The sequence below is a fragment of the Puma concolor genome, chromosome D4, assembly GCF_028749965.1.
Source record: "Puma concolor isolate L17-30 chromosome D4, mPumCon1.1.hap2, whole genome shotgun sequence".
NCBI classification, from domain to species: domain Eukaryota; kingdom Metazoa; phylum Chordata; class Mammalia; order Carnivora; family Felidae; genus Puma; species Puma concolor.
In genome coordinates this window covers 93925823-93948486 of record NC_141679.1, presented here as the reverse complement: position 1 = coordinate 93948486, position 22664 = coordinate 93925823, and the positions used below count along the sequence as shown (strand labels likewise).

The following is a 22664-nucleotide window of genomic DNA, read 5'->3' as shown; positions in this document are numbered from 1 at the left end:
CAGGACCGTCATCAGGGCACGATTGGACAGGCAGCGTGGTCCCAACGCTGGCGTTCCACAAGCTCCTGCTGTGCGCCGGGAATGGTGACCAGCACCGTCAGGACCCCATGACCCTTCGCGCTCCCTGTAGGACGGACCAGGGACCCCTATTCGCGGGTGGCCGAACCGAGGCTCAGAGCGGGAGAGCACCTTATGGCGGGTAACCCGGAGGCAGGAGCCTGGCCGGCTCGCGGCACAGCACCCCAGAGGGCTCCAGCACCCCCGGCGAAGTTCTGATATAAAGCTGAGACTCTTCTAGCCCAGGGACCCTGGCTCCCTGGTCCCCCTGCTTCAAGGAAGGAAGACGAGATGCTTTCCCTGTGGTGACGCTACGTTGCTCCCCTGTTCCGCCATTCACGTCAATAACCCCGTGAGGGCTTTCTGGGCACCGGGCCCCTGGCCGCAGCCCCGGGGACCATAGGGGCTAGCGGCAGTGGCCTCACGGGGATGTTGAGCTCAGGCCCGGCAGAGGTGGGGCCCAAGGCGGCCCCTGCCCTTACAACGATGCCAGCTCAGGGGGCACCCCAAGGAGGCGGGCCTGGAGGAGCGTGGTAGCCCCGCCCCCCGCCCGGCCCAGCCGGCAGCACCCCCGAAGCAGGCAGCAAGGCCTTGCCCAGCTCCTGTGGTCACGGGGGAGGGCAAGCAGGATGAGCTGCCAGGCCGCCAGCGCTCTGGGCACAGATGGTTCTCATTCCCGCTGCCTCTCTTCCGCAGGAAAAACAAACTAGCCCGGGGCCAACAGGCTCTGTTTTATCTTGTGTTTATTTTTGTTGCCATTTGCCTTTGCCTGAAGCCAGCGGCCCTGTGGGCTGCAGTTCCGCAGAGGGTCCAGCGAGAAGGCCCTGGCATTTCCCTGACCTTAGTGAGGGCAGCTCTCCCAGGAGGGGCGGCCGGGCTCCTGAGGACAGTAGTCCACTTCCTGCTCCCAGACTAGTCCCTGTCCCGTGGGGCACAGTGACTTTTCCCAGGTTTGGAGTCTTCTGGAGGCACCAGCAGGGCTGGGATTGAGGCCAGCAGGACAGAGGCAGGTGAGATCCACGGGAGGGCCTGCTGTGGGCCCGGTGCTGACGAGCCGGACAGGCACCTCGGCCCTGGGAGAAGGCCCAAGGAGGCACAGAGCCCAGGGTGGGTGGCGAAGAGGCCACACCACAGGTCTCATCTACCAGGGCTCCTAGGAACTCACAGGGGAGGAGGTGGTCGGGGCCACGATGGGGGTGGGGGGGTGGGGAGTGTGGGCACAGTGAGCTTCCGTTTTCAGAGTCCTTGGATTTCACAAGGTTGGGAGGGTGACATGGTGACCCAGGGTTTCAGGGCTGAGCAAAGCAGGCTCGGGGGCTCCCCGGGGCCAGGCCACGCAGGTCCTGGTAAGTGCGGCTCTCCTGGCTGTTCACTCCTCCCAGACCAGGGAATTCCCCTGGGGCACAGGTCAGTCCTCAGCTCGCCAGGTGTCTCTAAAGTAGGGAGTCATCCCCCATGGCGGGCACCCCACTGCCAGTTCAGAGAAGGGGGTGGGAACGGCAGGGGACCACCAAGGGGGGCTGGCCATTTGCCAGACAAAGGGAGGGAGGCCTCAAACAGCCCCTGTCGCGGGGATGGGGGGGCTAGCAGGGCCACTGCCACCCAGGCGCCTCGCAGGTCCGGCGAGAACCCGGGGCCCAGCAGCCCGGCCAGCGCCAGGCCCTTGCCCCGCGTGCCCCCTGGTGGGGGTGGGGGGCGGCGCTGGGGACGCGCGCTCGGAGGCGCCACCCCCTCCCCGGCCCCTTGCGCAGGGGGGAGGGACCCGCGGCTCCTTCGTCGGCGCCCCCCTCCCCGCGCGCGGGCGGCGGTGACATCACGGCCACGGCGGGAGGGGCGGCGCCCCGCGCGCATCACTTCCTCGGCGCCTCCCCCGGGCGGGCGGACTGACGGACGGACGGACTGACGGTGGACGGTGGGCGGCGGACCGCGCGCAGGGGACAGGCGCAGGGCGGCGCGAGCGCGGGCTGTGCGGCCCCGGCCCTCGGCGACCCCGGCCCCATGGCCGGCCCGGCCCCGCCCTCCGCCGACGAGCTGCCCGGCCCGGCCCGGCGCCTCTACTCCAGGTAGGCTGGGCCGGCGGGGTCCTGACGTGCGGGGACCGGCGGGACGGGCGGGGACGGGCGGCCGGAGGCGGGAGGCCCGGAACAAAGGCTGCGGCGGGCGCGCGACGTGGCGGGGACGCGCCCTCCCTGCGGGCTGGCGGTCGTGGAGGCGCGGGGCGGGGGAGAAGGAAGGGGTGCTGGGATGGGGGGCGCCCGGGGTGGGGGGTGCGAGGAAGGAGGGGGTACGGGGTTGGGGGGGGCCGCCCGGGGTGGGGGAGGGGATGCAGAGGTAGGGGGCGCCCCCCCACCCCGTGGCGAGTGCGCGTGGGGAGGGGGAAGGGGGCACCACGGGGTAAGGGAGGGCGTGGGGGGGGTAGGGGGGAGCCCAGGCTGCGCCCATCTGAGTCTAGGATTAGCGGGTGGTCAGGGTGTTGGGCTGAGCTTGCTGGACCCCCGCCCCCACGGCCCGGCCGGCCGGGAGAGCTCCCTCTTCACCAGCTGTGCTCTCCCGACAGCTGGGCCGCCTGGCACAGCAGGTGTGTGGAGCTTGCCTCGCAAGCCTGGCACCACCTCCCCTCTGCCCGGGGCTGGCTGGGAGGCAGCGTGGCTGGAGGGACCAGGCTTTGTCTTGGGCGGGGCCCTGTTCCCCGAGGACCCGGCGCGAGTCTGCGTTCATGGATGGCAGGCCCGAACCCGGGCTGCGCAGCCAGCCAGCCGGGTGGGCGTGTGCCCGCCTGAAAAGGCACCTTCCTCTGGGCAGATTCGCGGATGATGCCAGCGCCCTGTGCTCGGTACTTCACGCTCTCGTCAGGGATGACAGGGTGGCCCTGCCCACCTGCCTTGCGTGCCTGCTGGGTGACTCCGGGCCTGTCGAGGGTGATCCACACGTGATGCCATGTGCCCGGCCCTGGTGGGCACAGGGTCCTCCGAGGGGAATGGACTCTGCCAGTGAGTGCAGGTGGCCAGGAGAGCAGTTGGCACGGGTGCCGGGCAGGGGCCACTCATTGACCTCGACCCCCAGAGGCAGGCCCGGCTGCCTCCAGGGGCCCCGACAGGTCCCCCACTTGGCCGGACAGCGTCATCCCCGGGACCTGGCGGCGTCCCCAGCTGCTGGGCCTTCAAGGGGCCTAGCCTTGCCCGAGAGGACCGTCCAGCCCCGGCCGGGCAGCGAATCAGCAGCCAGCCTCTGTTGGGTGCCACCCCCCCACGTGTAGAACGAGGCCCCGGTGGTGGGTAGGGGGCCTTGCGGCTCCTCCCACCTCCGTCTCTGTGCCACTGGTCAGAGACACAGCCCCCATTGTGTGGTCCCAGCATTGAGTGCTGGGCCCCCGACCCGGCTCCTGGGCCCCGCGCAGGGGGAGGGGTGCGCGGGTGGGTTTGCTGGCAGCTGCCGCTGGAGGCCTGACCCGGGGGATCCCCCCCGTAGCACCCCTGTGGGGACGGCCGAGTTGGTTCGGCAGCTCCCAGCGTGCGTATGTGTGTGTCTGCGTGTGTGAGTGCACGCGCGTGTGGAGCGGGGAGCTTTAGCCCTGGGGCCCCTGCACCGCCGAGCGTGGGGTCCTCATGGGGCGCGTCCACGTCTGCAGCCTCGCTGGGAGTCTGGGGTGCGGGCTGGTGCTGGGGCCCGGCGGGGACATGCCGGACAGGACCCTGGCCCAGGGGAGCGCGGCAGGGACCGAGCTCAGAGGGGATGTTGGGGGAGGCCCCGAGCCCAGCCTGGCATCCTGGCAGGCCGAGGCCTGCGTTGAGCTCCAGCGAGCAGGCCCAGCACAGATTTGGGGTGCACAGCCACCGGCGCTCCCGCAGCGCCCGCGAGGAGGCCCTTGGGGAGTCTGTGCAGCCGCGGCCAGGTGTGGGCAGGGCTGTTCGTGCTCGGAGCGGGCTCTCAGAGGCTGGCAGGAAGGGTGGGAGCTGGGGAGCCGTGTGCGGGGGCCTCTGACAGGTGGGGGCTGCTAGCTGGGGGGGACAGACTGACGGCGGCACCTTGGGGCAGGCAGAAGGTTGTCTACCTCCTTGATTCGGGCCGGGGAAGCCCCCCTGTGGCACCCAGCGCGTGGGTGCCCCGTGACAGCTCTGGGCACTCGGCAGACGGTGTTTGGGGGGGCCTCCAGGCCAGGCCCGGCCCACCCCCAGTGGCTTCCCTTCCCATGCCAGTCCTCCCGGTGACAAGAGTTCAGTGTTTTTCTTTTCTTTACATGTTCGTTCGTTCTTGAGAGAGGGAGACAGAGAGACAGACAGACAGAGCATGAGCAGGGGAGGGGCAGAGAGAGGGAGACACAGAATCCGAAGCAGCTCCGGGCTCCGTGCTGGCAACACAGAGCCTGACGGGCTCGAACCCACGGACCACGAGATCATGACCTGAGCCGAAGTCGGACGCTCAACCGACTGAGCCACCCGGGCCCCGCCAGAGTTCAGTTCTTATAAAGTGGGGGTCTGGGGGAACGTGGGCTTGGGACGCACACTGAGAGGGCCTGAGCGTGAGTGTGCCTGCGGGCCCAGCACGTCCCCACGCGGGGCTCCGGGAGGGGAGCCGGTCAGGGAGGCAGAGGAGATTGGGGCAGATAACGCTCAACCCTGGTCTACCGCACCTGGGTCCTCGTGCCTGGAGAGGGGTTTGGGGGGAAGGGGCCTCGGGGAGGGATGGGGGGAGGGCTGGTGGCTGAGAGGCCCCTGAAAATGGGGAAGCTATGGGTGGCCCTCTCCCTGTCCCTTTCAGGCCAGCAGCTGAGGGTCCCAGGAACTGGGAAGGGGACAGCAGGCGGTGAGCACCCCCACTGTGGGGTGACCCGCTAGAGGTGTGCCCCAGGCATGAGGCACCCAGACAGGGGCATCCTCAGGAGTGGGTCGGGCACCCAGGCTGCTCCGCCCCGCTGCCCACCCGTCCCCATGGGCTCCTTCCACGGGTGCCCCCGGGCACTGGCCCTGGCAGGGCCTCTGGGGAATAATGGCCTGGCCCCATGGTTTCCTCGGAACACAACCTCAGGTGCTTTCCCGAGCTAGGTGCCCCTCCACCCGCAATTCCTGTTCCCGCCGCGCTGCCTGCCCCGCGCTGTCCCAAAATCCCCACGTGAAAGGGAGTCAGTGTGGCTTTGCTTTGGGGGCAACGGGAGGGGGTGGGCAGGGGCCCTGGGGCATCTGCCCAGTGGCCCAGCCTGTGGGTGACATCTCTAGGGAAGAAGGACGGTGACTATGTTTAGCAGCGAGTGGAGCTAAGGGGACACAGCCCCCAGTTAGTCATGTGTAGCAGGAGCTGGGGGCCTGGCTTGCAGACCGGCCGTGGTGGTCAGCACCGGAGGACCCCACAGAGTCTGTGGGGCACATAGGCCGGGACGGGAGCCCTGATGGAGAGCAGGGCAGTTTGGTCCGGGTGTGGCTGGGCTGATGGCTTCTCCTGGGATGCTGTCTCGGATGCCCAGGCGAGGCTGAGGGGTGTGGTCATGATGCGGTGGCTGGAACAGTAAGACTGGCCCCTGGGGAGTCGATACCATTTTATTAACCGGTAAGCCTGTGGGCAGGCGGCGGGAGCTTGGCAGACAGTATCCCGCCTCCCGGCCACTGTGGTCTGGCCACTGGGAGAGTTGGCCTGGTCGGCCCTGCAAGGAAGGGCAGCCACCGCATCCGAGTGGGTCTGTGCAGGGGGCTGTGGCCCCGTCTGGGTGGGCAGGACCCCCACAGCCTGGTCCCAGAGGTGTGGGTGTGACCTCCTTGGGGGCTGGAAGATTACAGGTTGACCATGAGGCATCTATTCCCAGGTGGGAGCGCTGCCCTTCCCAGGGTCGGGGCGATGAGGCTGGTGGGGAGCTGAGACCAAGGCCCCGGGGCCCTGAGGACTCCAGCCGGCCCCGCCCAGAGCCCCTGAGAGTGGGGCTGTCGGTGGCCCTTGGCTTGGCAGGTGGTGTTGGGGGGACAAAGGCTCTGGAGTCTTCTTCGATGAGCAGGGAGGTGCACCTGGCCAGGCTGGGCAGGCCTCAGGGGAGACAAGACAGGGTGGCCTGCATTCAGGTGGAATAGGGCCCTGGGGTGGTTCTGAGGGTGTGGGGTTTGGGGGTCCAGTTTGTTAATAGGAGCTGGGTAAGGAGGAGGTGATCTGGGCCCTGCCCTGTGCCCCTTGGCTGAGCTGTCCTGAGGTGTAGACGGGTGGCATTGGCAGAAGCCTCAGGGCAGGGAGGAGGGTGCCCGGTCTGGACGCTCATGTGTGCGGGCAGGTAGCTGGGATATCCCACCTCCATATTCACCTGCCCAGCCCCTCCCAAGACCCCACCTGCCAGAGTGGGCAGGGCCTGCAGGGCCCACAGGCTGATGCTGGCCTTGAGACCCTACACCGGGCTGGCCCCCCCCACCCTCCTCTGGTTCTCAGGTTCCTCCGTCTCCTCGACTTCGGGTGGCTTTGGAGAGCAGGGCCCATCCTGGCTCTCCAGTTCCCTCTGACCCTGGAGCTGTGCCCCGTCCTCTTCCCAGGGGCTAGAGCTGCACGGCCTTGGAGCCCTCTGCCACCCCAAAGCCCGTTGCTGAGCTGGGCGAGTGGCCAGGCGGCGAGAGTCTCGTCCCCGCCCGCCTGCCCACCCCAGGCCCTGCCCTCCTTGCTGACGATGCTGATCCCTGGCTCTGAGCCGCCCTGATCCCTTGATCCGTCTCAGCCCCCGGGAGGCCCCAGACGACCTGCCCAAGGACCTGGGGTCTCCTGGAGCCTGGGACGCCAGAGCCTTTAGCCCACCACTCTGGGGTGGGGGGGAGGCAGGGGAACCACGAGGCCGGCGCGTCCCCAGGACCAACGGCCAGGGCGGGGTGGGAGTTGGCCGGCCAGGCGGGAGGCCTGGCGCCCCGCGATGCCGGCCGCCCCCGCGGAGGGCCAGCCGGTGGCCCTGAGCTTGGCAGAGAAGGCCGTGTGCAAAGTGGTATACGGTGCCCCCCGCCCCCGCCCCCTGCTGCTGCCCGTGGGCCTGGAGCTATGGCTGTATGTGGAGAAGATGCGTCGTCACCTGCAGAGGAAGAGGTGCGGGGGGCCGGGGGGGCGGCCGGGGGGTCAAGGTGCGGTGGGAGGTTCTTGGGGTCAGTGGAGGGGGCGGGGGCTTCCAGCCCTGGACGCTGGCCGGTGTCTCTCCAGGGGGCCTCCTCACGTCACCGGGGCCCGGGTCAGACCCCCCCCTCAATCTGTGATTCGGGATGGCCACGCTGGACACCTCATCAGTGTACCCCCATCTCCAGGCCCTTCGCACACCAGAAACCTCCTTCGCGGCGGTGGCAATGCCTGTCTCTAGCTAGGCAGGGACAGCAGGGTGGGGAGGCCACTCCCCGCGTCCTATCTGTCAGAGCCAGCAGGGCGTGTTCGTCTCTGAGACCAACGTCTCACACCCAAGCCCCGGGTCCTCCCAAGTCACCCAGGCGGAGGGGTCCATTCCCGGATCAGACAACGCGGTGCGCGGCCCTGGCTGTGGGAGGGGGCGGCTGGTAGGCTCCAGACAGCCCTTCCCGGGGCGTCATGGGTAGGAGGCCCGAGCTTCCGGCACCCTGCTCTCTGACAGGCCACACAGGCTCTGCCTGAATCTGGGGGCGGCAGGACGCTGCTGGGGTCCCGGAGCCCACTCTCCCCAGGAGGCGTGGCCCCAACGTGGGGGGGGTCGAGGCTGGGCAAGGGGGGGCTTTGCATCAAAGGCGTGTTTGGTTAGAGCGGCTGAGAAGCAGTGCCGTAGACAAAGCTCGTGGATTTGTCGAGGGGCCCTGCGTGTTGTCCCCCAGGAACGGCTGATCACCGCGGACTCTAACAACGCAGAGAGGGGGCGAGTGCCCGGGGGTGCGTGCGCTATTTTGCCGTGGGCGCTTTCCCTTACCCGTGGGCTTTCCACGGACTCCGGTGATCTGGGTTGGCCCTCGGCCACGCAGAACACGCCTCCCACTTTTCCAGGGCTGCGTGCATGCGCGTGTATGGTCACTGGGCTCCTCCCCCACCTGCCGGGGACCCCCTGCAGCTTGGGGCCCCGCTCCCCGCCCCCATGGTATCTGTGTGCTGTGTCCTCCGCTGACCGCTCTCCTGCCCTAGAAGGCAGCGGGTCAGGCCTTGAGCGTGGAACTCACAGGACCAGCCACGACAGGCCAGAGGAGGAGGCCGAGGTTCTGAGTGATGAAGTGTCCTACCCCGGGCCCCCTTGCAGGGAGGGCCGGAACCAGGGCCAGCCTGATCGAGTGACCCCCAGACACGAGGCTCCCCTGACAGCCATGTCCTGAGGGCAGCTCGCCCAAGGCCCAAGGGCCACGGGGCCCCAGTGAACAGAGCCCGGGGTAGCAGCTGGGGGGCCCCGGCCCCACCCCATGGGCTGGCAGAGCCCAAGGGCAAGGGACAGCTTCTCTGCAGCCCCTGCCGGAAGGTGGAGGCATGAAGGGCTGGCCCGGCCTCTGGTCAAGGCGTTGGCGGTGGTGTGGGGCCCTGGGCCCGTGGACTTGGGCTGGGTTCATGGGCAGGAGTCTGGAGCAGTGTCCCAGGGGTTGGGTCTACCCTGGCACACGGTCCTGTCATGCCCTCCCACAGTAGCACCCTGGGCGTGGGGGGGCGGCTGTCTCGTCGGGCAGCTGTGGCCAGCAGCTGAACGCTTCTCGGCTCTGGGGGCGGGCTGACCCACGGCTCAGATAGAGCCGTGACCCCGGAGAGGTGACGGCAGAGGATGTGGGACGGGGGAGGGGCTAGGGTCGGGTCCTGCCCATGTGGCCTTGACTGGTGTCCTGAACCTCTCTGAGCCTTGGTTGTCCTTGGTGAGGATCGAGGGCTGTCGCGGGCCACCGTAGCTACTCTGGAGGACTGACGCGGCACCAGGTCCCGGAGCGGGGGCGGAGGGAGGCCCCTCGCCCCGGGCGGCTGAGCCTTGAGGGGAGGCTGTGTTTGGAGCTTGGCCGTCGTGGGCTGAGGGTCTGGCCGTAGTCACGGACTCATACGTTTGCCCGGGGGCCCCTGAGCCCTGGTCGTGAGGGGCGTGCAGTGAGGTTCGGGCACGGGTGAGCCGCACAGGTGCCAGCCTGGCGATGGGCACGCTGTTGGACCCTGCACGTGCTTCTGGGCATTTCTCCAGAGACGTCGACGTCTGTGCGCACAGGCGTGGCCTCACCCGAGGGCCCCGTGGTCCCAGCGATGACGGGGGAGCACGGGGCCCCTGCGTGACTGCGTGAGGGGCAGGCTGTGACTCCTTCTCTCTGCCCAGGATGGAGACCTCGTGCCTGGAGCTGGCCCTGGAGGGCGAGCGTCTCTGCAAGGCCGGGGACTTCAAGGCGGGCGCGGCCTTCTTCGAGGCAGCAGTGCAGGTGGGCACCGAGGACCTGAAGACTCTCAGCGCCATCTACAGCCAGCTGGGCAATGCCTACTTCTACCTGAAGGAGTACTCCCGGGCGCTGGAGTACCACAGGCACGACCTGCTGCTGGCCCGGTGAGCACGCGGCCCGCCTCAGGGAGGGGCCGTCACGGCACAGGCAGTGCCGCGACCTGGGAGAGGGGGAGGGGGCGGGGCGGCGCCTGGCAAGTGCCCCCAGGGGCTGTGTTTCAGGGGAGGCGTGTGTGTGTGCATGTGTGTGCACATGGGTGTCCCTTGGTGTCCTGAGTGTGTCCTCACGTGGGTGCCTGTCCCTGGGACTGGGGGGGGGGGGGTGCGCGACCACTTGTGTTTCTGAGCGTCTCCACTCCCCTCTGGCCTCCAGACCTTCCCCGAGCTGCTCTCGTCCCTGAACACCCTTCCTTGCTTGTTCCCCACCCGTCGGCAGCCAGACCCCCCCAAACCCGGGTGGGAGCGGAGCTTCTCAGGGCTCCCACCAGCCCTGCCCACGGGCCCCTCCCTGGCCAATGAGCCGCACGCGGTGTCCTCAGCACCTGGCGGGTGTGTCAAAAGTTACTCCCACTGTCAGGCCCCCCCGACTCTGCTGGTCTCCATCGGGGCGCCTCTCTGAGCCCCGACGGCCACAGGCTGGGCCCAGCCGAGAAGCGATCCCCAGCTGGGCTCCCTGCCCGGGGCTGCCCGAGGGGACCTCGCCTGCCGTCGGCGAGACCCCTGCCCGGCATCGCCCCCAGTCGCCCCCGGGTTGGTCCTGCCAGGCCTCGCCCGCCCCTGCCCGGGCTCCTTGCTGGGCTCAGGGTCCCGGCCGGCCCTCAGTCTGGCTCCTCACTGCCTCCTGCCCTCCAGGACCATCGGCGACCGCATGGGGGAAGCCAAGGCCAGCGGGAACCTGGGCAACACACTCAAGGTGCTCGGCCGCTTTGACGAGGCCATTGTGTGCTGCCAGCGGCACCTGGACGTCGCCCGGGAGCAGGGGGACAAGGTAGGTCGGCAGCTCCCAGGCTGCCTGCCGAGCCCCCACCTGCAGGGCTGAGGCCCGGCCCCCCGTCTTCCATGTGAGCTCCCCCAGACCTGCCAGCACCCCTCGTCCCTCCTTCCGGTTCCAGAGGAACACAGGGTGGCGCGGCAGCCAGGGTAGAACAGCCGTGGGCCCCGCCCGGTGCCGGACCCTTGACCTACTCTGTGACACCCCCCCCCCCCCCCCCCGCCGTGACCCCGGGCAGGGGAACAAGACGGCCGGCCCCAGGTCATAGCTCAAGGCGTATGGGCCAAGCGCGCCTTCCTTCCCCCGGGCTTCCGAGAGGGACCTGGTCGCCCTGATGGTGTAGATGACAAGGGGGCAGGTGCCAGGCCCATCCACCAGGAGGCAGTGTTCGCTTGCCCCGTGCCCAGAGGGTGGCGACCACGTGCAAACACACCTCACCCCTTCTTGGGGTCCCGGCCCTACTCCCACATCTGCACCTGATGACGGCCCCCCTCCAAGTCCTTGCTTTTGGGGGACTGCAGGCACAGTGGTCTGGGGCCAGGGGGTTCCTTGGGGGCCATGTCTGCAGAGGGCCAACCTCGGTGCCACCTTCAGGTCGGGGAGGCCAGGGCATTGTACAACATCGGCAACGTGTACCACGCCAAGGGCAAGCAGCTCTCCTGGAACGCCGCACAGGACCCCGGGCACCTGCCGCCCCATGTCCGGGAGCCACTGCGCAGAGCCTCCGAGTTCTATGAGTGAGTGGGGCAGGCGGGGGCACCACGGGCCGGGGTCTGGCCGTAGCGCTTCCCGAGCCGCTGCGGTGGGCGCGGGATCCCAGGCACGGAGCACCCATATCTGGCCCCATCACCTCTCTGCAGACCCCCGCATGGTGACAGCCAGGCCGGCTCTCCTTCCCCAGCCCCACCCACCCTCAGGCCTCCTAGGCTTCCCGCACATAACTCACGCACAGTAGCGCGGAGAGGCAGGGAAACGGCCGAGCAAAAGCCACACGTGGCATTTAGAAAACGTTTGGCTGGAAATAGGGCGGGGATGTTGGGCTGAGCCTCTGTGCTGGGAAGGACGCTGGTGCAAGAGGACAGAGGCTGCACCCGAAAACCAAAGTCTGGGGCCGGGGAGCCCCTGACCTGAGCCTCGGAGCTCAGACAGCACCCTCTTCTAGTGGCTCCCTAGAGCCACTCTTCTAGAGCCCCAAGCTGCCCTCTTTCTGGGGCACGCTCCCAGCAGGAGCTGAGCGGAGGCTGCCTGCTCATCCCCTCTGGCCGGGCGGGTGGGTCATGAGCCCCTGCTTCCCTCGCACCAAGAGGGCCACGGCTCAGACAGATGCAACCCCCAGGAGGAACCTGTCCCTCGTGAAGGAGCTGGGCGACCGGGCGGCCCAGGGCAGGGCGTATGGCAACCTGGGCAACACACACTACCTGCTGGGGAGCTTCGTGGAGGCCACGACCTTCCACAAGGAGGTGAGTCCCCTGCGGGGCGGGGGTAGGGGGCCAGCTGCCTCGCTTCGTCTGGGCTTGGCTCAGGGTCCCAGGCTGCTCTCGCCAGACGTGCAGACTTCGGGCTGGCCACGCTGGGCGGGGAGGCCACCCCCGCCATCCACATCGGGTCCCGGGGCTGCTCCGTGACCACCCGGGCCTCGGGTCTGTGTCCCTAGCGCCTGGCCATTGCTAAGGAATTTGGAGACAAGGCGGCTGAGAGGAGGGCGTACAGCAACCTGGGGAACGCCCACATCTTCCTGGGGCGCTTTGACGTGGCCGCCGAGTACTACAAGTAGGCAGGCCTGCCCGCCCGCCCCCACCCCTGCCCAACCCCACCCGCCCGGCTCGGGGGAGGGGGCCCCTGGACACCAGCCCAAGGTCGGGAGGTGGGTCTGACCTCCCAGCCTCTCTAGGGGCCAGACGGGGGGGGGGTTCTGGGCCACAGCCTGGAAGGGCAGACTGACAAAGCCGGGGTCCTGGGGCTGCCGGGGACAGGAAGGACTATGGTGCCCTTCACTCGGTAAGTGCGGGCAGAAGCCGCTCTGTGCCAGGGACACAGCTAACCGCGGCTGAGGGCCTCCCAGTGCCAGTTACTGGGGGAACCCCAGAGCTGTGTTTGCGCCCCACGATACCTCTGGAGTGCGGGTATAATCCTCCGTGTGTGGACCCAGAGGGTGGAGATCACACGGGCTCCTGGGAGGATGCTCTGCCAGCCGCCCTGTGGCTTGAGGAGCAGAGTGGTGACCACCGGGCACAGGCCGGGTTGTCAGCACCAGGTCCCGGGCGTCCGGAGCCCGGGCTGGGGTGTGCTGTCCCCCGTCCCCCATGCAGGGCGGAGGCTCGGGGTGGGGAGGTGACTGGCCAGTGCGGGTCCAGCAGTGACGGGGCTCCAGAGACACCCCGGTGGGATCCCGGGGCTGGTGGACCGCTGCTCCCCCCCCCCCCCCGCCCTCCGTCCACCCCTCGGCTGGGGGCTGTGAGCGGCGCCGCGTCCCCAGAGAGGGCTCCCGGAGCCCTCCTTGCTGGGGCTGAGCCTCCCCCTCTCGCAGGAAGACGCTGCAGCTGTCCCGGCAGCTCAAGGACCAGGCGGTGGAGGCACAGGCCTGCTACAGCCTGGGCAACACCTACACTCTGCTGCAGGACTACGAGCGCTCGGCCGAGTACCACCTTCGGCACCTGCTCATCGCCCAGGAGCTGGCCGACAGGTGCGCGCGCGGTGGGGGCGGGCGGTGTTTCGGAAGCGGATCGCGGGCAATGGCCGTGGGTTGTAAGCACGCACAGTGCCACGCGCCGAGGCGCGCTTAATCCGTTAGATTTAGGCTTTGTGATTTCCACCTGAATTGAAAGATTAATGACCCGAGGGACTGCCCCGCACCCAAGGGTGGAGGGAGCCGCAGGGGTGAGATCCTCGCCGGCCACTAGGGGGCGAGGGAGGCCGAGGCGGGCACTTCAGGCCGGGCCTGCTGCGCTCCCGTCAGGACCGGCCTGACGGCCTGGGGGCTGCAGAAGTGGACTCGGTTTCCCTCCCTGGCAGAGTGGGAGAGGGCCGGGCGTGCTGGAGCTTGGGGAATGCCTACGTGTCCATGGGGAGCCCGGCACAGGCCCTGACCTTCGCCAAGAAGCACCTGGAGATCTCCCAGGAGGTAAGCCAGGCCTGCCCCCCTGCTGGAGACTCCCCCGGTGCTGCTCAGCTCCCTTTGGACCAGGCAGGGCGCCTCTCGCCCAGCCTGCTCCTCCGTCCTTTCCAGGCTGCCGTTGTGCACTGGAGGCGGGGGGGGGGGGGGGCGCCACCCCCTGCCTGCAGACGCCTGATGGCAGCTTATCTGGTGTAGCCAGGGGGTGGGGGGAGGGGAGCAGTGGCCTGCTTTCCACCTGAAGTGTTGGCATTCCCTGCGGGCAGGGCAAGGTGGGCATGACCTACCGCAGGCTGCCCTTGGGGCTCTTCCCCTGGAACCTTCCAGCTGGACACCTTGGGGACGGTAGACAGGGTCTTTGAGAGCCTGTCTGCACGCAGGACCCTCCTACTGAGGTCTGGGTGGTCCACGGCCGGGTGCCACAGGGCATCACGGGTGACCTCCGGCTCCCTGGTTTCTGGTTGGCCCTCTTACCTCCGCCCCATCCTTCTCCTTGGCCCCAGCGGCACGGCCACCTCCCTCCAGCACATGCCCAGCACCTGCCCAGACCCATCACGGCCCCGTGTCTGTTGTGGGTGAGACCCACCGGAGCCCAGGCGGTGGGGAGGAGCAGGGAAGCTGGGGCCAGGAGAGTCCCCCACCCCCCTGCCAACCGGGGCCACCAGCAGGGCCAGCCCCACAGCCCCCTGAGCACGGGTGGGGGCACGCCAGCGGCCCCAGAGCTTCAGTCGAGGCCCGGCCCGGGCCCACCTCACTTCTCTGCACTTCTCGGCCCGTGCTGAGCCTCTGCTCTGAGCTGGGGGTGCCTGAAGGGTGCACGTGAGGCTCCAAGGGGCCGAGAAAGCTGGAGTCTGGACCAGACCACCTGTCCTCGGGAGGGCGCTCGGGAAGGAGGGCCTCACGCGGCGCCCCCAGCGTTCTGGGGTGTGAGGGGCGCCCCTGGGGCACAGGGAGGCCTGGTTCCCTGGGAGGCGCAGGGCTCATGATTGTCTATAGGAGTCCCCGAGCCCACCTGCCCCCCAATCTGGCCCCGCTTGGCTACAGATCGGGGACCGAAACGGGGAGCTCACGGCCCGCATGAACGTGGCACAGTTGCAGCTGGTGCTGGGCCGGCTGAGCAGCCCCGCGGCCACGGAGAAGCCCGACCTGGCCGGCTACGAGGCCCAAGGTGAGTCCTGGGCTGGGTGGGCAGGGGTGTGGCGGGAGGACCGCCCGGAGAGCTCAAGGCTTGGGCCTCGGGACGGTGCTGGGCTTCCGGGTGCAGGTCTACGGGGAGGTGGCCTCTGCCCACAGGAGCCCTTGTGACAGAACTGCCCAGTGAGGGTGGCAAGCCCCCGTCGCTGGGGGTGTCTGTCCACACCACTTCTCCGCCCTGCTCTGGAGCTCCCGGGGGCGCGGGGGGTGACCGGGTGTCCAGGGTGCTCGGGGCACAGACGAGGGGCCCTGTTTCCCCAGGTCAGGTTAGGAATCCGAGATTGGGAAGCACGGGGTGGAAAGGGGTGTTCGGGGGCAGGGGCGGTGTGGGCGAAGGTGTGTCCTGAACGGGAGGCCTTCGGGCTGGTGCTTCACGGTCTCTGGGCCAGCGAGGGCCTGAAGTCACTCTGAGCCCCCCAGGTTGATCCCTTGGCTAGGAGGAGGAGGGAGGGGCACTCACTGCCCCTCCCTCCGCGCTCCATCCCCTTAAGGGCTGAGGACCCCCCCCAACCTCGGGCTCAGAGCTGGGCCTGGGGGCCAGAGGGGGAGGCTGAGTCAGCCAGAGATGTAGAGCCTCCCTCCGGGCGGGGCGCTACTCAGGTGAGCCCCGGGACCAGCCAAGACCAGCCAAGACAGCTATGTTGATCTCAGTCCCGGGCTGCTGTAGCCCCATGTGGGTGAACATTGCTAGGCACGCAGGGCGGGATGTTCCTTGCAGAGCAAATGGGTAAATAGGGGGCTGGGGGGGGGCCACCCCGAGCTGGCTTCCCCCGTGGCTGCAGGCGGGTGTGGGGCTCTGCACAGGGCGCTAGCTGCCCCCTCCCTGCCTGCACCGACCCCAGGCTGTGGGGAGTCTGGCCCCAATCCCCTCGTGGCTGTGTTCCCTAGGGGTACCCACCTGCCCCAACCTGGAGCCCATCAGGCCTGCAGAGAATGAGGCCCCGGGAAGTGGCACCTGGCCGCGGTGGAGAGGCTCCAGGGTTTCTAATGATGCCTGTCCTGGGCAAGGGGAGGCACGTGTCCCCACCCCGCCTCAGGGGCTGAGACGGAAGGGAGGGTGCGAAGGTTTCTGGGACCCCCGGCCACCCTTGTTTTGGGGTGATGTGGCTGCAAGGGATGGGATGGGAGAGGGCCCCCCTCTGCCCCCCACCCTGCCCCAGGATGTACAAGACCGTGGCTCCCTTTGGGCAGGGGTTTTCTGAGGGTGGGCAACTCTGTTTGGAGCCCCTGGCCCTGTGAGGCCGCCCTCTGCGACACCCAGCAGTGGGTGGGGGCAGGGCCCGGCCCGGAGGGCTTCTGGAAAGGCTCCCCCGGGCTTCGGCCAGCTCCAGGTTCTCCGGCAACTTTCCCTCTTCTCTGAGCTGAGGAAAGGGGGGCGCATCACGGGTGGAGGGCTGGGCTGTGCCGGGAACAAGGCAGCTTCTGTCCTTCCCACGCCAGCCCTGCTGCTCTGCCCTGTGCCCAGACCCTTCCCAGCCGGGGCCCCCGGAAGCCCCCTCCCTGCCAGGCTGCCAGCGCTGGGCCACCGGCCGAGGCCGGGCAGAGGCCCTTCTCCAGAGCAGCCTGCTCCGGGCCACGGAGGCAGGTGTGGGGGCCCCAGGCCCGGGGATGCGGCTGCTGAGTCTGGGCCGCCGTGGAGGAGCCCCCCCCCCCCCCACTCAGGTGAGCCCGGCGGGGCCGGGGCCTTGTGGACGGAGTGCCCCAGGAGTCTCCTACGGGGGTGGCATTACTCACCCACTCATTTGTCCAGTGCACACTGAACGTGGGCACTGGCCTGGAAACTGCCCCTCGGGGCGGGGATGCTGCACTGGCCTGTGTCGAGCCTGGCCGTTTGGCAGCGGGGGGGGGGATGAAGGGGGGACCAGGTGAGCGCCAGGGAAGGGTGTTGACCCAGCCCGCGACCTGGAGCCCAGGGAAGATGCCTCAGGCTGCTTCTGGGAGGGAAGAAGCCTGGGGCCGGTGGGCGGGGACCGCGGTGGGCGGGGCCCGTGGCTGGTCCTGGAGGCCGGGACCCAAGGGGTTTTCTTTCCTGATAAAACAAGGGCCCTTTATGCAGCTGGGGGACCCAATTTACAGGTTGACCTCAGCAGCCTTGCAGCCCCCATCCCAGCAGAGGCCCCAGGACGAGTCCTGACACTGCTGCCTGACTGGGTCAGGCCTCCCAGGTCCCCTGGTGTGCCAAGCCCCGTTGAAGCCAGGCTTGGGACACACCGGGGAGCGTAACCGGCAAAGGTAGCCAGAAACGACCAGTATGTGGCAAACAGCGATAAACAAAAAAACAAGGCGTGCCTGGGAATGAGCAAGCGCTTGGGGACGAAAAAAGCCGAGCGGCCGGGTGGGCGTGCCGCGTGGGCCGCGTGGAGGCCGCTGTCGCCCTCAGCTCGGCCGAGGAACAGAACACCACACACCAGGCGGCTTGCAAAGATGAATGTCCACTTCCTGCGGCTCTGGAGGCTGCGGGTCTGGGAGCAGGGTGCCCGCACGGCCGGTCCCAGTGACGGCCCTCTTCCCGGTTTGCAGGGGTGGTGTGGGGCTGGAGGGAGCTCCCCAGTGTCTTCTCATAAGGGCACCAGCCCCATCCCCGGAGCCACCCTCATGACCTCAGCTAACCCTAATCACCCCCAAGACCCCGCTCGCTGATGTCATCGCGTTGGGGGTGGGGTCTTCAGTGTGGAATTTGGGGGACGCAAACGTTTGCCCCATAGTAGTGACTTCTGAGCAGAGGCTGAAAGGGGAGAAGGGAGTGAGCCTGAACGGAGGACAGCCATGCAAAGGCCCTGAGGCCTGGGTAAGGCTGGCTAAGAGGAGCAGCAGGGAGCGGGAGAACCTCTGCCCTGTGCAAGCCCCTCCCCGTGCCAGGGGCCCTGCAGGGTGAGCAGAGGAAGAAGATCTCACCCAGGCCCTATGGGCATCCCCGGGGCCCCCAGCATGTATAAGGGACAAAGAGAGCAGAGAGGCGGGTGAGGGACGTGACACTCAGGTCCCGGCAAGGTGAGGAGGGGTCGGATTCTGGATCTGTTTTGAAGGAGGACCTGCCAGGATTTTGGAAGTTGAGACTGAAGGCAGGAAGGAGTTGGAGGGACACAGCCCAGCAGCTAGAAGCTGAGTTGTGCGCCTAAGCGGGCCGGCTGCATGCGGGAGGGGCGGGATGGGGCCTGGCCAGCCTGGTGGGGACAGAAATGATTCTGGTCAGACTCAGGCGGGAGTGGGGTGGTGCTCAGGGAAGTTTCCAGACCTTCCCCTCTGGGGTGGGTGGAGCGGGAAGCCCGCCAGCGTGGCTCTGGCCTGAATGCCCCAGTGCGCGCGCAGCCCGCACAGAGGGTGCATTTAGCCGGGCCCCGAGGGCCATGAGGGGACCCGCCCTGGAGCCGGACACAAGCTGTGTCTCAGAGGAACATTTCAGCCTCCGCCACGGCCTGGGCCTGACGGTCCAGCCAGGCGGGCCCCAGCAGACAAAGTGGGGAAGGCGAGTCAGACCCCCCGGGTGTCAGGGGGCGGCCGAGAAAGGGGCCGGGTTTTCGCTGGCTGTGGTGAGTACAGGGCCATGCACAGGACCGCTCGGCTGTCCCCCCATCACTCCCCGGGCCAGGCGATGCCCCCAGACAGTTTGGTGTTGGAATGATCACATTGTTCCTTCAGAGCTGCTTGTCTGATCCGGGGAGGGATGGGCAGTGGGGACCCTGCCCCATCTCCTTGGGCCTCACAACACGGGGTCAGGCTCCGGCTGCACAGCTGGGCAAGGCCCGGTGGCCAGGGGCCGTTCTCAGGGGGCAGAGGCAGACCCGGTGCTGACCACGTGGCCAAAGTTGGGGGGATGGGGCCCTGCTGGGGGGGGGCAGGAGGGGCGGCAGGCAGCCCCAAGTCCTGGACCCACGCGGCTGCCTGCTGTCCCCTCCCTGGACAGCAGCCACAGAAGCCCCTCCTCCAAGATCTCTGCTTTTCTACCCGGCCTCTGGAGGGTAGAGAACAGGGCATAGCTTCCTCAGAGCCCGGAGGCCAGCCGCCCACACCATCTCCTCCGTTCCTAGGACTCCCTGGGCATTTGGTTCGGGCTGGTCTGAATGCCTGACCTCCTGGACGGCCCCTCTCTGGGGACCGTGTCTTGGGCAGTGGGTGTGGGCTCAGAGCCGGGGGCCCGAGGTGGGGTCGGGGGCCGAGCTGAGGGCTCCCTGCCTGGCCTCGCTGCCGCTGGTGGGGCACGTGCCCCGTGCTGTCCGTGGCACGGCGTCACCAGTGAGCTCAGTGCTGGGGTAGCCAGAGGGCAAGGCTTCACCGCGACGTGGACTGTGGGTGTCCACAACATGCCAGGCGCCATGAGATGCTTCCCACGAGCTCCCTGTGTGGTGCAGGCTCAGTCTGACGGGGGTACTGAGCTTGAGGGAGGGTAATGGGTCCCAGGTCCAGTGCTGCCCAGACATGACTCCTGGGGCATCTGCCTTGCTCGCCCTACCCACAGTGCCTCCTTGCCTCATGCGGCCCCACGCTTGGACAAGGGCCCCTGGGGCACCCGGTTGGTGCCCAGCACGTGTCTGCAGGTAGAGGGGTGCTCAGCTCCTGGGAGGATCTGGGCTGCCCATGTGCGTGCAGGGTGGGGGGTGAACGGAGTCCCTTAAGGGCGGGCACGGGGGCAGCACAGCCAGACCCCCTGCCAGGCCCCTGCAGGGTCAGCCCATCTCCACGCTCGGCTGCTTGCCGGGTGGGGCGTGCGAGGTCGTGCAGACACTGCGTTTGCTTCCGTGGAGACGGTGACGTGGGCGGTTCATCTGCGGGCCCCAGGGTGCAGGCCCTCCGGAGGGCCCTGGCCTGGGCCGGCCCGCCTCTTGGCCGAGGGTCAGTGCCAGGCTGACTGGGCCCCCTGTCTTCCAGGTGCCAGGCCCAAGAGGACACAGAGGCTGAGTGCAGAGACCTGGGGCCTGCTGAGGCTCCCCCTGGAACGGGTGAGTGGGGCTCAGGCTGGGCGGCCGGGGCGTGGGCAGCGGGCTGACGAGGCAGGTGTGATGGGTGCCGAACGTCCGCCTCCCAGCCCAGCTCCCATCTGTCCCCCGTCCCCGCCGTGGGGGGCGAGCGCCCTCTCTGCAGCCCGAGACCCTGGAGCAGCCATCCGCCCCCAGAGAGGCCCGCACGAGGCCCCACTTCCTCCCACTCACCCCAGGGGCCCGCCAGCCATGCCCCCCCGGGGGACAAGCCACGGTCCTCGCAACCTGCAGGCCCCCAAGCCCCCACCCGGCCACAGTCCCCAGTGTCCCAGCCGTTCCCCGTGCCCGCCTGCTCCCTGTCGGCCGAGACTCTGCCCCGGGGGAAGCAGAGCTGTTCTGGGCAGAGCAGACCAGTCAGAAGCTGGGCAGGGGGAGGCTCTGGGCCCACTCTGTACCCGTCGGAGGTGGGTGCTGTGTAGCCCCGGGGGAGTGAGCTCCCTTCTCCGAGCCTCTGGTTCCTCAGGCGTGTGCTGGGCTTTGTTGCGGGTGCCCCTGGGGCGGTCTGTGGCGGGACAAGGCCCAGGGCTGCTCAGTGTGGGGTCAGCCTCCCAGCCTCCGGGCCTCAGGCTCTCTTCCTCCTCCCTGAGGCACCTCAGGGCCTGGGTGCGTCTGAGAGTCAGGGCCACTGTATCCGCCAGCCCCCGCTCAGGGTCCTGGGATGGGAGCACTGGTTGGGGATTGCTGCAGCCCCCACCGATGCCTGGCCTCCTCCCTCTCCCCAGGAGCAGAATGGAGACAGCCACCAGCTGGGGGAGTGGCGGGGGCCGGGCAGGGACATGCTCCCGCTCCCCGTGAGGAGCAGGAAGTACCAGGAGGGGCTGGAGACCGCTGAGAGGCCCCGCGAGGGCGGCCACTCCCCGCTGGACAGCGCGGACGTCCGGGTGCAGGTGCCTCGCACGGTAGGTGACGTCTCTTCGGGTGCCCTGCCGAGCGGCCGACCTGGGCCGCCCCCGGGGTCAGAGGCCACGGCCCTGTGCTGCCTCGGGGCCTGGCGGACATGGCACCTATGGACGGTGCAGGACACTTAGCGCAGACAGCGTTCTGCCGGTTGCGTCCGGCCTCCGCAAGGCCCCCGGCCACTGAGGACAGGAGGCCTTGTGGATGGGGCTCCGGAGGGGGGGCTTGCGGGGAGCAGCCCTGTCCTGGGTGTGCAGCACACGGGTGGACGGACGGACGGGGCCTGGGGGGACGGTTGGGTGAGGGATGGGCGGGCGGGTGGTCAGACAGATGGGGGACAGAGGGAAGGGGGCCTCCTGCTGCCTGGCAGGTGTCCCACTGTGTCCAGGAGGCTGGGCTGGCCTGTCTGGGCTGCTGGAAGCGGGTCAGGGTCTGGGAGGTACAGGCTGCAAACCTACGTGCCCAGTGAGTCCAGGTTCAGAGGTCAGCCTGGACCATCCCCCCTCCCCGTGTGCAGAACGCCTGGGTCCAAATATCTGGGACTCGATCTAAAAATAATTGCCTCTGAGGGCTTAATCAGCACCTTCCCAGCCTTTGAGGGGCGTGGGCGCCGCGCTGGTATTCTTAGCCCCCCGATGGCTGCTTTGCACCCATCTTTCCCACGAGCCTGGGGGGCCTCCGCCAACCCCATCTTCTCTCAGCACTACCTGCCAGCCCGTGTCCGTAGAGTGAGAGGTGAGGAGACGGAGCCACCATGGAGGCCCCAGACGGTGGGGCTATTGCCCGCACTGTGCGTTTGGGGACCCCCAGCCGAGCGGTGCAGGGGCCTTGCCACCAGCGCATGGGGACTTGGGGGTCTTGGGAGGTGTGACTGGGTGTGGTCGAGGGCTGGGCTAGACTCAAAGGTTGGGGGTCCATCCAGAAAGGGCCTGGCAGGGGAGGACCCCCAGCTACCAGGGAGCCACAGGGGGCTTTGGAACAGGACAGCCTTTTCCACGTGGTAACCTGGCCCTAGCCGTGTCCCTGTTGCCGCTGGCGGGGGGCAGGGGGGTGCGTCTACCAAACAGAAACAATAGCCAGGGCTCAACAGCCATAAGAGGGGAGGTTGAGGCACGGGGCAGCAAAGAAGTTAGCCTGAGGGCGCACAGCTAGCAATGGTGGAACTGGGGTTCCAAGGTCAGTTCCTAGAACCCCCGCTCAGCTCCTCTGAGAAGGCAGCAGGGCTTTGGGCAATGCGGGCGCCTTTGGAGGAAATTTTTATGAGCGCTAAGCCTGGCCCCAGTTGGAGGCCTGGACCCAGACCTCCCCCTGCCCTGCAGACACAACTGCGGGCCGGCCCTCCTCCTGGGGCTCTGAGCTCCCTGTAGAAGGAGCGGGACCGAGAGGGCCCCAGGGGGCTCCACCTTTCCCCCTTCTGCCCTCGCCCCCAGCCAGCTTCCCCACACACCCCAGGGCCGGCCCCCACTGGGCCCCCGGCAGGCCAGAGGCCAAGACTCCACAGACCTCCCAGTGGAGGGAGGGGATCCCGTGGCCAGTGGCGGGGGCTGTGGTGGCCGCCCGGCCCCTGCCCCTGCCCCTGCCCCTGCCCCTGCCCCTGGGAAAGCATCCCTCTGGCTCCCTCAGCGGCCTGGGGAGTCAGGCTGAAGAACGAGGCGGCTTCTCCTGGGCTGACTCGGCTTTGGAAGGAAGCCGGGCCCCTCCGTCAGCAGGGCGACCGCTTTCCAGATAGGCTCCGTCCTCCTCGCCCCTCTGGCATGACCACCCCCCTCCCGTAGGCCCCAGCAGGAGCCCTCCGTGTTTGCAGAGCATGCGTGTGCATGTGTGTGCGTGCGCGTGTTCGTGCGCGGCCGCGGGAGCGAGTGAGTGCAGTGGGGGGGCCGGGGCGGGGACGGCCCTCCCCCGGGTCCTATTTAAGCGCTGAGCCAACAGGGGCAGCGAGGCGGCAGGGCACCGCATGGTGGAGCACCCCACAGTAGACAGCGCTTAGCGCCCGGTCGCTGCTGCTGGAGGGAGCCGCGTGCCCAGCGTGAGTGTGGGGTCCCCTACAGGGGGAGGCTCAGGGAGCACAGGGGCCGGTGGGAAGCAGGATGG

General features: G+C 68.4%; 1 protein-coding gene across 5 annotated transcripts in view; it reads left to right on the top strand.

The window, feature by feature from the left end:
- The first annotated feature begins 728 nt into the window (after window positions 1-728).
- The window catches only part of GPSM1 (G protein signaling modulator 1), a 28111-nt gene continuing 6175 nt past the window's right edge, over window positions 729-22664 (top strand). The window contains exons 1-11 of one of the 5 annotated variants that reach the window (XM_086684507.1): window positions 729-1067; window positions 9287-9508; window positions 10256-10391; window positions 10989-11131; window positions 11731-11854; window positions 12049-12164; window positions 12922-13077; window positions 13407-13515; window positions 14551-14674; window positions 19567-19637; window positions 20399-20575. In XM_086684507.1, coding sequence (XP_086540633.1) covers window positions 9288-9508; window positions 10256-10391; window positions 10989-11131; window positions 11731-11854; window positions 12049-12164; window positions 12922-13077; window positions 13407-13515; window positions 14551-14674; window positions 19567-19637; window positions 20399-20575 — 1377 coding nt within the window. In that variant the 5' untranslated portion in view covers window positions 729-1067; window position 9287. Of the gene's footprint in view, window positions 1068-1906; window positions 2121-6167; window positions 7093-9286; window positions 9509-10255; window positions 10392-10988; window positions 11132-11730; window positions 11855-12048; window positions 12165-12921; window positions 13078-13406; window positions 13516-14550; window positions 14675-19566; window positions 19638-20398; window positions 20576-22664 lie in introns of those variants that run through there. The other 4 variants (XM_086684505.1, XM_086684506.1, XM_086684503.1 and 1 more) reach the window with 4 other exon arrangements.